The following is an 11,161-nucleotide window of genomic DNA, read 5'->3' on the forward strand; positions in this document are numbered from 1 at the left end:
TCATTATATTATTTCTATTGTACAGATAGTGAAGATTGAGCAGCAGTGAGAAGTTAGTCTATCAAATTTCATCTCTCTTCATACACAGAAATAAAGAAGAAATAGAAACAAAATAAATCTATATATTACCATTCATTCATTCTGCTTCTCTGTGTATGCTATCTGTGTATTCTTTGATCTGCTTTGTCTGCTGATTCTCAGTACATTCTCTCTCTGTGCTATCATCTCTACAATAAGATTATGCTATAGCTGCTCTTATACAGCAGCTGCTTCAACAGCAGTATCAGCAGCAGAGATTATTATCAGTCTTTCTCACTTGTACAGAGATGCAAGAGTTTCAAAGTAGATGAATAAGAACAAGAATAGTTAAGAATAGAAATCAATACAAGAGCAGGGGGAGAAGAATACAGTAGTGGGGTGATAATTATTAAATACACATTCAGAGAGGGGCTGATACAGTCATCATATATAATATTACAGAAAAGTTACCTCTTTTATATGATCAAAGAAGATAGCTCACTGTACAGAACATGTATGGGTTATTCAGGGGCCTTGGCTGAACACCATAGAAACACATGTTTGAACACAGGCAAATCCACCTTCATATAACCACTAGTTATTATCTCCACTTACTATTTTCTTCTATTCACTCTTCACACTGTTATCACCCCTCATATAAAAGTAATGCCAGAACACCAAACATATTAATATTCGTATAAAGAAAGATGGCAATATTGAAGCTTCATGTTGTCAAAAAGCCAAATATCCACTTTCTGTACAGCCCTGGCACTGAATGGACGAGATCAACGAACATTGCTTCTGGATTAACTAGATCAAATAGATTATAAATTCCACTAAATACACTAATACAGCCGATCTCTCATATTGACCAGTAGTTTTCGTGTACCTTCTATGCTAATATGCACGCTAAAAATATGCTAATTGTGTCGGTGTATGATTCTTAGGGCCTGTTCCGTAGACCTGCACAAGTCCAGATTAGAGACCTCGCTTCGCTCCGTCTCATGGATGTGGAAGATACCTTGTAACTAGATATCTAGCGGGTAATGCCTTGTTTAAATAGGTGTGATCACATGACATTCTAGCGAGCGATCCATGGATATTGGTTGCCAACAACGCCCAAATGAAAAAACAAACAAATGCTCAGGATGGGGTGCGGTTCAAGCAAAGTGCAGCGCGACAATGACACTCCAAATACCAACTATGATAAACCTCGCACAGCACGCCATACAGCAACTCGTCCACGGTCACAACGAATAGGATCCCAAGGAAGGCTTGCCACAGGCACCGCGGCTGGAAATCGGGTTAGACCTCCACCTACACATCTAAAACCATACCAGAGTGATTATCCAAGAACACATTCGCGAGCGACACGTCCGAGATCTCAGTTTCAAACTGAATCGAGGGCCGGACAGTCGAGAGCAGGTACAAGTCGCCGCTCTCCTAAAGCACGGAGGAAAATCCCCAGCAGCCAACCGTCAACAGATGACGAGATTGAGGAGGTAATTAATTCGTTTAAACTGTTCATTGATGGGCACTCGATCAATTTCTATCGCACGCAATTCGACGACAGCGGGGCATCGATCCCCAGATATATTGCGCGGACCATCATATCCAATATTATAGAGAAACGCTTGGATGGTAAAGTAGAGCCCTTCGTTATTCTATGTTATTAACGTTCTTTCATTTCGGAAACTATCGCTTAAACATGACGTAGAAACTAGCGTTGCCCGGAACCTAAGCAACGCCCTCGAAAAGTACGCTGAGAATCCAGCAGACGGGAAGCGGACTAATCACCTCCTCGTTCTGTGTCGAATGGCGAGTGAGATAAGGAGCATGACAGACGGACATCCCGAAAGCTGGGTGTTCAATTGGGGCGAAAATGCCGATATCGTATTTCCTAGTGTGATGCGGGGAAAAGAAGAATATATGGAGGCAGACATGGGTACATAAGTTTTTTTCCTTTGGTAACATTTGTTGTCCCGCAGCCTCTTCGAATTTTGGCACTTCGGGTTTTCTGCTGTTCCCTTTTCTCGCTTTATTTTTTCTTTTTCTTTTTGAGATCATGTCAATCAGCCTTCAAGTAGTAAGAAATCCTTCTGCACTTCTCCAAAGTAGTCAGGCTCAGTTTATTTACAACAAATGATAGCTATATCCAGGTGATTTTTGTTTTCGAGAGCTCAATTTCACTATGAAGGCAATACCCGTAGCGCATACGCAAAAGGCGACCCACATAGATATGGTGCTAACAGATATATTGAGATATAAATCACGATGGGATCGACTACAACCTTTTAATCTCGCATACGGTCAGTGTTGTAGCGTTGCTGAAGAAGCCACGCGCCCAAATCCCCGGGATCGTAGTAACGCGGGGAGCCTGTAAAGGGGCTACTCGTGTAGGATAATGAAGAGAGGGGAGGAAATCCTTGTCGAGATTGCGAGATTGGGGGAGTGTATTGGATACCATTTGTGAACTCGTCTACTATATCCAAAAACAATCAGTTTCTGAGGGGTTAAACACAATGCATTTTAAAAGGCGATCGAACCTTTAGCCCAGGTGAGCGCTCTAGGTTGACTGTTTATATCAACTGGTGATCTTAAACGTGGATTCGGAAATGTTCTGAGTTCCACACCAAAACGATCCGTTGCCCAGGGCATTGTGCTCTCCAAGAAGGCCAATTCGGAGCGTATCTGCAATAGCGTGACATGGTATAGAAGAAGTGCAGTTAAGCACGTCTGCAATTTTGCTTTGTTTTTTAGGACCCAGCAGATGTCGTTGATCCGTCTTTTCCCCGCATTTTGGTCCTTGTTATCAGATATTATCTTCTGCGCCTTTTTCACCTCTCTACCAGTGCGGTCGATCTGGCGTTCGGTGAATCTTTTGCGTGAACGTGGTAGATGATCTTGAAGCTTCTCGAAATCGTATTTGACGCCGATAAGTAGGTCAGAAGTGCAACCTACAATATCATCCGCAGTTCGCATTTCTCCTTGTGCGCCAACCAGCCCATTTATATAATGGATTAAGTTGAGAAATGAAACAATAGGGCCCCACACTGCGAAGTCCGGCATGGTGGGCAAGAGAGGTGGTAGTTTGTAGTTGATGACCTTTTCGACAAAGAGAAAATTTTGCTCTTAATAAATGACATGTAAATAGAAAGCGAAGTTGTAATGATAGAAAAGTGGACAGTGAAGATCCCTTTTCATGGATCTTTAAAGACGCCCACCGTCCGGCACTTCATGGCTTTATAGTATGCCGTTTCATACGCTCATTCCGTAATTGGAACCACATGTAACACGCCTGTTTGGGATGCGGAAACCCAAGTGCTGGCTAGGCGTATATGGAGTCGACGAGACAACTGAGATCCGCTGAAGTTTTTCACAGTCGAAGAGGCTGTGTGTCCCCGGTGGACAGCCCCAGAGTATTGCATCGCCGCTTCGCTTCTTGGGTTTGTTGGTCGATGCGGAAACAGTGTTTAAAATTAAATTACATTTAGTGAAGCCTAGCGACTCTCCGCGCTTTGCTGAATGAATGAGGCTCAGTGATATATCGGTGGACACAGATGCAGACCTAGGCGGAGGTGTCGGGCACCCATAAACAGAATGAAACACGAATCATATGACAGGAATTGGAAATTGTTCAGTTTCAGATATCATGCACTGTAGCAGACTTGGCTATGGATCTTGCCTTTGGACATTCACAACACAAACCCACTCAAAGCGATACCGAATATATTTTGAGTGTCAATATCATATCGTTTTCCAAGTGGTTATCTATCTGTTGGCATTAAAACAGATTCCTGGCTTGGACAGGTGAACAATGAGAGGTTTGGAAAACGCCCGAAATCTTGGTGTCGGGCACTTGTCAAAAGGCGCAGTAATGTCCGGCAGAGTACTAGACCAATGAAAGAATATCAAGATGGATTGTCTGAGAGCGCGTTCCTGATTTGATATTACTAGCTATCAAACAACCATCAGCCTTGGATCTTAGTCAAGAATTAGGTATCTCAACACAATAACTCGATAAATACCTAAAGATAGCCAGGCTATCCGCGGAGCTGTTGCGAAACATTATCTGCATTCTACTTTAGAAGGTGAAAATACTTTGCTTTTCCGGTTGTCGAACGCCCGGGCTATCGCATCCATGGATACGCTCGGGCTTTCGTTATGGTTACAGACGGCAAAATCTGTGATAATGAAGCGCGTAGTTAACAGTCCGACCAGTCTCTGCAAGACTGCCACAATATGACCCGCCAAACGTTCCCGTCGACTCATCCGAAACCTGGGCCAGGTCCAACCCAGCGTCGGGTTGGATTCTGTTGGAGGGATTGGATTGGGTGATTGGTACCCTCGAAACCACCGCGGCGCTGGTGGTAATTGAGCTCTTTTGCCCTAGCGGCCTAATAGATTCGTGGTCTTAGCGCCGCGGTACGATGACGTGAGGCCTGATTAGCCTCATTAGTCAGAAGGCCATGTATGACGATTAATAATTCTATTTTTTTTTTCCCGAAGCGTTTGGAATAGACATTGGCATGCGCTAAACTTTCAAATTGATCTATAAGGAAGGATATGTCCTTGCAATTCTGTCTTTATGGTAAACTGACGATACATCTTGCGACACGCCTCTCACGCTTTAATGGATCGCATTGAATCTGCGGAGGCGGCGGCCCCTCCTGAATCTCGTCCCTCTCCAACGCCCGGTAATGTTAGAAATGCATCTCTAGCCGGGCGATCGCGAAGGCCGAGTATACGGGTGCTACGCTTCCCTTCTAGTTCTACAAACTCGGAGACGCTTCGAACCAACCCACAGAACGACAGCAACAGAGATAGACAAGATGTGCCTGAAATTACCACCCGCCGTCGAAGTAGCTCGGATCCCCGGCCATTTGTCAACCATGGGACTGATGTAGCTCCAGCTGTGGCAGGAGGCTTAACACTTATGCCTTCGTTGGTGGAGGAACAGTCAAATGAAGAGACTGTCCCGCAAGGAAGTGCGCTCTCGCCTCCGCGTGGTAATTTAGAGAGATTGCGGAGGACGAGCGCTGCTGCAATTTCTTCCCTGGGGTTAACTCGTGCTGCCACAGTCAGTGGACATGAAGTGGGCACAATTGAAGACCAAGTGGTTGATCTTCTCGACGTTATTGGTATGAGAAACACCTGTCCCGCAGGACTTTTTGGCGGCCGGAACTAACCGGTATGATGTGATAAAAAAAAGACCCTGAAATATCTACTCTCACCACCCTTACGAATGTTCAAAATTCCCTCTTCGTACCCGATCTTGGGCGGTTTTTAAACCGGAGACCATCATACCTGTTGACTCCTCGAACTGAAGGAGCCCCCAAACTGGAAGAACCTGAGAGTGATCGCGAAACACTGGAAGGAGAGGATACAGATATTTCAGAACGATTGCGTTTACAAAGCACTAGTTCAACAATGATCGATGAACTCTGTTTCGCGGTCTTGCCCGACGGAGAAACGCTGGCTGGTTGGAGTGAGGTAGATAAGCTAGAGCTCAACGATCATGTTAGACACATGCTTCATTCGCGGAGGTCTAAGTTCAAACGATCAATGAAGGGTTTTGGGCAATATGTCCGGAAACGTAGGTGAAACCGTTGTCTTCCCTGATGCGTAAGGTTGGCGCTCGGCTAACCATATTCCATGTGCAGCGCTTGGGTTTCTAGTCACGCTTTATGCGACACTGATTACCCTTTTTGGACTCGCATGGGTCTTGTTCCTGATAGGTGTGTGACGTAATTTCCAAAAATATTCTATGTCCACAATGTGTAAAGTCTCAGAACTAACGCAGTATTCCTTAAACTAGGATGGATCAATGTTGGCGGCCGTCAGCTTTATATTATCAACGTCATAGACAATGTCTTAGTCGCTCTATTTGCCGTAGTCGGAGACGGATTAGCCCCATTTCGTGCAATAGACACATACCATATGATTTTTGTCGCGCGCTACGCCCACATGACATGGCGTTTGCGCAAGGAAAAAGCACTTCCCAAACTACATAATAAAAATGACCTTCCGAAGAAAAGAATAGACGACGCAAACCAACAAATCGACATGGAGATGAGTGCCACGGACGAAGCTAGTGACGAAAAACCCAACGATGAAGCCGAACTGCAGGAATATTCCGTTCTCAACGCAAAACAGCAGAAGAGCCTTGAACACCACCAGAAGAAACTTTCGAGATCACACACATTTTACAAACCGCACGAAACAAGCACCCACACAGCCTTCCCCCTTCGCCTCTTGATTGCAATTGTCGTGCTGCTGGACTTCCACTCCATATTCCAGATAGCGTTGGGCGCATGCACATGGGGCATCTATTACAAGGTCCGCCCATTCGCCCTTACAACTGTAATTCTCTGCTGCTCGATTACGTGCAACGTAATGGGTGGTGTTTTGATTTGGGTTGGCGACCGTCGGTCGCGAAAGAAAGATGTTATTGAAAAAATGTTCCGGCAGGAGTTGACACAGGAGGCAATGAAGAAGGTAGATAAAAGAAGAAGAAAGGATAGAAAAAGAGAGAGTATGGATGAGAGACGGAAAGTATCACATGAGAGTGAAAAGCGGAGGATAGAAAGAAGCAGTTCCGACATGAGATTTTCCCCATAGAGTTTTTCTACGATCCATGATGGATGCAATGCGATATACACCTACACCAAGTTAGCATTTTATATATATATATATATAAAACGGGTACATGTAGCTGCTTTTGTGAATAGTTGCCTAGGAACATACAGGTTATTTTAAAATATCAATATTGTACTTTAATGTTTAAAAACATACCGTTTTTCAATGAGCTCATGAATATTGCTAGATAATCTCCATCTGTTCATTCCAATCCCTTGACTCAACTTCCTCGCCACAACGTAAATCCACAGCATTTGAACTAAGCAAGTGAACCAAACATAAATTGAAATTGAAACGGAATAATCAAACATCTCTTCACCCATCTCTGCGAGTAGGACAAATGAAACAAAGACCTTCCCGGACAGGAAAACAATAGCCATTCCATCTAACAAATAAATAAGTCATCCAATCCATTGATACAGAAGAAGAAAATATATGAGAATGAAGAATCACAAATGCATGGAGATATTGGTACAAAGGCGTCTATGAGAGAACATAAGCAGGGTGGTGGCAAACGAACTTTGGGTTTAAGAAAAAAAAAAGGATTCTGACCCGAACCAGGGATATATGGCATGACAAAGAAAAAAAAAAATCTATCAACGATTCCCAGGGGAGTGCTAAGAGGGTCAAGACTAACAAATGCGGGTTTCGAATGGAAAACAATTTGTGTGGCAATGACGAGAGAAAAACGCGGCAAAAGCAAATGTGGGAAATAAGGGGTATCTTGCTTATGGCTTCACAGCAGTAAATCGATATCGTGAGACGTAGCCTTCACTCAGTGAAACCTCGACGGTTAGGTCTTTGGGTATCATTTCGTGTTGCAAATCCCAACCAGCGCGGCGGCAGAGCTCGGAGACCACAACGTCGCATTCACCGAGCATGTCGATATCAAAATCAATATGTGACACCGGCTGTGAGGTAGGGAACGAGTTAGCTGGATTGTTAGGTGCTTGTCCTATGGTGATGCTTACGTCACGTGAAATTAAAATCTGAGGGACATCCCGAGGTAATATGCCTGGAACTTCGGCCACCGGTGCCACTTTCAGTGATGTCCCAATCACAATAACTAGGTCTGCCAGTTCGCGATCATGGTTTATCAGACGTTGCGAGAACGCGCTCGGAAGATCTTCACCGAAGAATGTGATATCAGGCTGCTTGATTGTTAGGAAGTATCAAAAAAGGTTTCATTAATGGCAGTGTATTAACAATAACGTACCTTCATCACGCCAGGGGTGGGGATTTCATAGTCTTCGCCCTCTGAGCTATCGTCAAAATCCTCCCTTTTACGACTTTTTTTTATGGACCCATTTGAACTGCGCTTTCTTTTCATCCCGCACGGCTGAGCTGCGAGTAGGTCTTTGCAAGCAGCACATTCAGGAAGTGCTCCCTTTCGGACATGTTCGAAAATTTGCTCACCGGGGACCTGGTACTTGCACTTGATGCAGGATGCTGTCGCGAAAGAGCCATGGCATTGGATTAAATTCTCAGGCAAAATCCCCGCATTTGCTTCCAGGTTGTCAATATTTTGAGTGAAGTTCGTCAGTAGCTTTCCTTTATCCTGAAGAAGTCGGATAAATGCATGAGTTGGAGAAAAAATTTTCTCCTTCGGAAGGATGTCCTTCGCAATAGAGAAGAAAATTTTGGGGTCCTCGTGGAATAGGCGTATATCGAAAACTTCTTGAGGGTCGGTCAATCCCAGATACTCTAACTTAGAATATAAGCCGGTATCTTTCGAACGAAAGTCAGGAATACCGAGACTAGTGGATATCTAGAAATCTGGATATCAGTATGGTTTTATTTTTCTTCCCATGGCAACTTTATCAGTGTGCTTACGCCGGCGCCAGTTAAGACGATAATATTCTTTGATTTTTTTAGCAGCTCAACCGCATCATCGATAGTATTGTACTGTGATAGCTTAACGCGTCTTGAGTATTCGCGTGCAATTCCTATAATAAGCAAGGTATGATAAGCCCTGTCTGGAGCACCTTCAAGAAATGTGGGCGGCATGATCCCGAAGGCAGTGCAGAGTTTCCTGGCAGTAATGGTCCCCTGCCCTATTGTCTCTTCAATGAAAGCAGCCTTTCCGATTTCGTGAAGGCGCCCACGAAAGGCAGCGGCCTCCTCTGGCGTACACGCATCTGGAACTGGATCATTATTTTATCAGTCAGTGCTTTGATTTCCTGGAAAGAGAACGCCAGTTAAAGGGCGCATTTGGCCCCAAAAAACAAAAAGACAAAAAAAACCCTAAAAAAAAGGACAATGAAAAAAAAACAGTTTCCCTTACCGTCGTGTAGCTGGTCATCGCGGACAAACTGTAATGAATCTTCATAAAGTGACTCAGTCTCCCAGTTATCATCAGAGTCTTCAGAATCCCCCGAAGCGCCAGAATCGCCGTCCTCCGTGTCGAACTCGGGGTTTGACACGTCCTCGCTGACATCAGGCGCGCCTGCTGATATCACTCCGTTCTCCGTAGCGACATCGACCACCTTCACCACGGCAGATTTCAAGGGAAGCTCCTCTTTCGCCAGCACCGGCGCGACATCCATCTCGACAAGAAGGACGACGAGACCCAACCAGAAGTAAGCTCCGCTCCGGTAGCTTACATTGGTGGAGGTTGTTGTGAGAAGGCCGTCGTGTGTCGCAGTTTGACCATGAAAAGTATTAATAATACCAATATTTCCGAGGTGTTCGGAAGTTTATGATAATCCGGCCAGGAACAAAGGGGCCACAGCGGATATGGAAATAAAACACTCCTTGCTATCTTTACAGAATCCATTTAATTTTCATGAAGCCAGTTCGTTTATATATATGTATCTCTAGTCGTTTCCATCATCCTACCATGCGAAAACATAACCAAACCCATTTCTGCTCTAATTGGTATCATAGATAGAATACGGACACGAGGATACTACCAGAGCAGTTTCCTCGCTTCTCTGCATTACTCCTTTCTCTTAATGCCCTTTCATGAGTCCGTCATTTTCTGATCTTCGTCTTTGCCATTATCATTGTCATCATCTAAACCGTCGCTTTCATCTTCCCACTCTCCGTCCACGTCTTCGCCATCATCGGTATCGTCACCATCCTCGCCCAGCTGATTCTGGAGATCTTGGACGAGTTCCTCAGCATGTTCCTTCAGCTTCAAATCCTCATACTCAACTAGTTCGTAAAGCTTTAAGCTCTGTTTTAGCCAGCTCCTGCTGGAACGTAATGTAGCTTGTCGGAGTTCCGATTCTGATAGGCCGTCCTTATTGGCGGGAAGCTTTTCGCCCTTCCCGAGCAAATATTGACACCACCCGCCTAAATACCACATCTCAACGCTATGATCGTCTTCAAGAGCCATTCTTTCTAACACTTCAAGCGCTTCAATTTCCATCCGGACTTCCATTAATAATCTAGCAAGACTTATCCGTGTGGGGAAGTCTGGCACCAAGGGGCTTTCCGGTGGTAAGTCTTTCCATAATTGAAGGCTTCTTGACAGCGCAGCCCGGGCGTCGTCTTGTCGGAGTTGTGATATCCTAACCGAAGCCAATGTTTGCAAGCATTCCGGGGAATCGGGGGCTACCAAAAGAGCCTCTGTAACCAATGCTTCGCATCGAGCTTCCGCATCCTCTTCCCATCTGGTTTAGAAGGTTCACTTCAGCATTGGCATTTTATTTTTTAATGAATTTTGCGTACAATAGGAAACTCACGATAGATCGGTCATGTATATTTCTACCACTCCACATAAAGCATGTGCCAACTTTTTCTTCTGCTCTTGCACAGCCAACCCATCATCCAGTTTGCGGCTCTGCTCTAACGATTGTATGTTCCGTCTCAAACTTGCGACTCCCTTTTCGAACCAGCTTACACTATCCTTGCCACCAGTTTCGCTCAATTGCGCAAGCCATAAAAATTTCTCTGCACCTCCTCCTTCCGATTCAGGAATTTCTCCGTTCGGATCTAGAGCAACGGCTTGCATGAATTGTTGTCGCGCCGCATCGATTTCTCCTAATTCAACATATATTTCGCCGATCAAGTTCAGACCTATTAACACAGCAGGTGATCCGGCTGAAGCTATATCTAACCCGCGTTGTGCAAGAGGGAGAGCGGCTTCCGGTTGCCCTGTTTGGAGGAAAATGGTGGCTTGGTCGAAAAAAATTGCCGGATCTTCATTCATTTTCCTCCAGGTAGATCTGCTGCCATCACGAAGGCCAGATTTTGCTCTTTTCTTTGAAGATTTGTTGGGGGGCCGCGTTTTGGCCATATGGGATATATTGACTATATATCCTAGTGACGGAGTAAATAGCGGGACAGAAGTGATCAGGTAATTATTGTTTGACGTAATTGACTGCCAAAAAGTAAATCTTGTATGCGACCGAGAAATAGTATTTATATTTTTTCAAAAAAAAAATGTTTGTTTTGTTTGCATGTGAGACGGGGAAACTTGATCTCATCAAGAAAGGCCTTGGGCTAAGTGCACAGTTAAAGAAAGTATCCTCACCGTCCGTGTTAAAAAATAAATTCG

The 11,161-nt window shown here is 44.6% G+C and overlaps 5 protein-coding genes across 5 annotated transcripts; 2 read left to right on the forward strand and 3 right to left on the reverse strand.

The window, feature by feature from the left end:
- Positions 1–1,166: 1,166 nt before the first annotated feature.
- On the forward strand, positions 1,167–1,971 carry HCBG_03340 (uncharacterized protein; the record flags this gene model as incomplete). The annotated part of the gene is made up of 2 exons (XM_045430389.1): positions 1,167–1,659; positions 1,736–1,971. 2 exons carry the CDS (start codon positions 1,167–1,169, stop codon positions 1,969–1,971), a joined length of 729 nt encoding a protein of 242 aa, XP_045288532.1.
- A 341-nt stretch (positions 1,972–2,312) lies between these two features.
- HCBG_03341 (uncharacterized protein) lies at positions 2,313–3,087 on the reverse strand (the record flags this gene model as incomplete). The annotated part of the gene is made up of 2 exons (XM_045430390.1): positions 2,313–2,500; positions 2,565–3,087. 2 exons carry the CDS (start codon positions 3,085–3,087, stop codon positions 2,313–2,315), a joined length of 711 nt encoding a protein of 236 aa, XP_045288533.1.
- Positions 3,088–4,579: 1,492 nt separating this feature from the next.
- On the forward strand, positions 4,580–6,639 carry HCBG_03342 (uncharacterized protein; the record flags this gene model as incomplete). The annotated part of the gene is made up of 4 exons (XM_045430391.1): positions 4,580–5,159; positions 5,231–5,614; positions 5,682–5,756; positions 5,837–6,639. 4 exons carry the CDS (start codon positions 4,652–4,654, stop codon positions 6,637–6,639), a joined length of 1,770 nt encoding a protein of 589 aa, XP_045288534.1.
- Positions 6,640–7,385: 746 nt separating this feature from the next.
- HCBG_03343 (chromatin regulatory protein sir2) lies at positions 7,386–9,215 on the reverse strand (the record flags this gene model as incomplete). Its single annotated transcript, XM_045430392.1, has 4 exons — positions 7,386–7,808; positions 7,874–8,425; positions 8,491–8,801; positions 8,942–9,215. 4 exons carry the CDS (start codon positions 9,201–9,203, stop codon positions 7,386–7,388), a joined length of 1,548 nt encoding a protein of 515 aa, XP_045288535.1.
- A 226-nt stretch (positions 9,216–9,441) lies between these two features.
- Positions 9,442–10,944, reverse strand: HCBG_03344 (TPR domain-containing protein; the record flags this gene model as incomplete). Its single annotated transcript, XM_045430393.1, has 2 exons — positions 9,442–10,274; positions 10,347–10,944. 2 exons carry the CDS (start codon positions 10,898–10,900, stop codon positions 9,620–9,622), a joined length of 1,209 nt encoding a protein of 402 aa, XP_045288536.1.
- Between the last annotated feature and the right edge of the window lie 217 nt (positions 10,945–11,161).

The sequence above is a fragment of the Histoplasma capsulatum genome (assembly GCF_000150115.1).
Source record: "Histoplasma capsulatum G186AR genomic scaffold supercont2.4, whole genome shotgun sequence".
NCBI classification, from domain to species: domain Eukaryota; kingdom Fungi; phylum Ascomycota; class Eurotiomycetes; order Onygenales; family Ajellomycetaceae; genus Histoplasma; species Histoplasma capsulatum.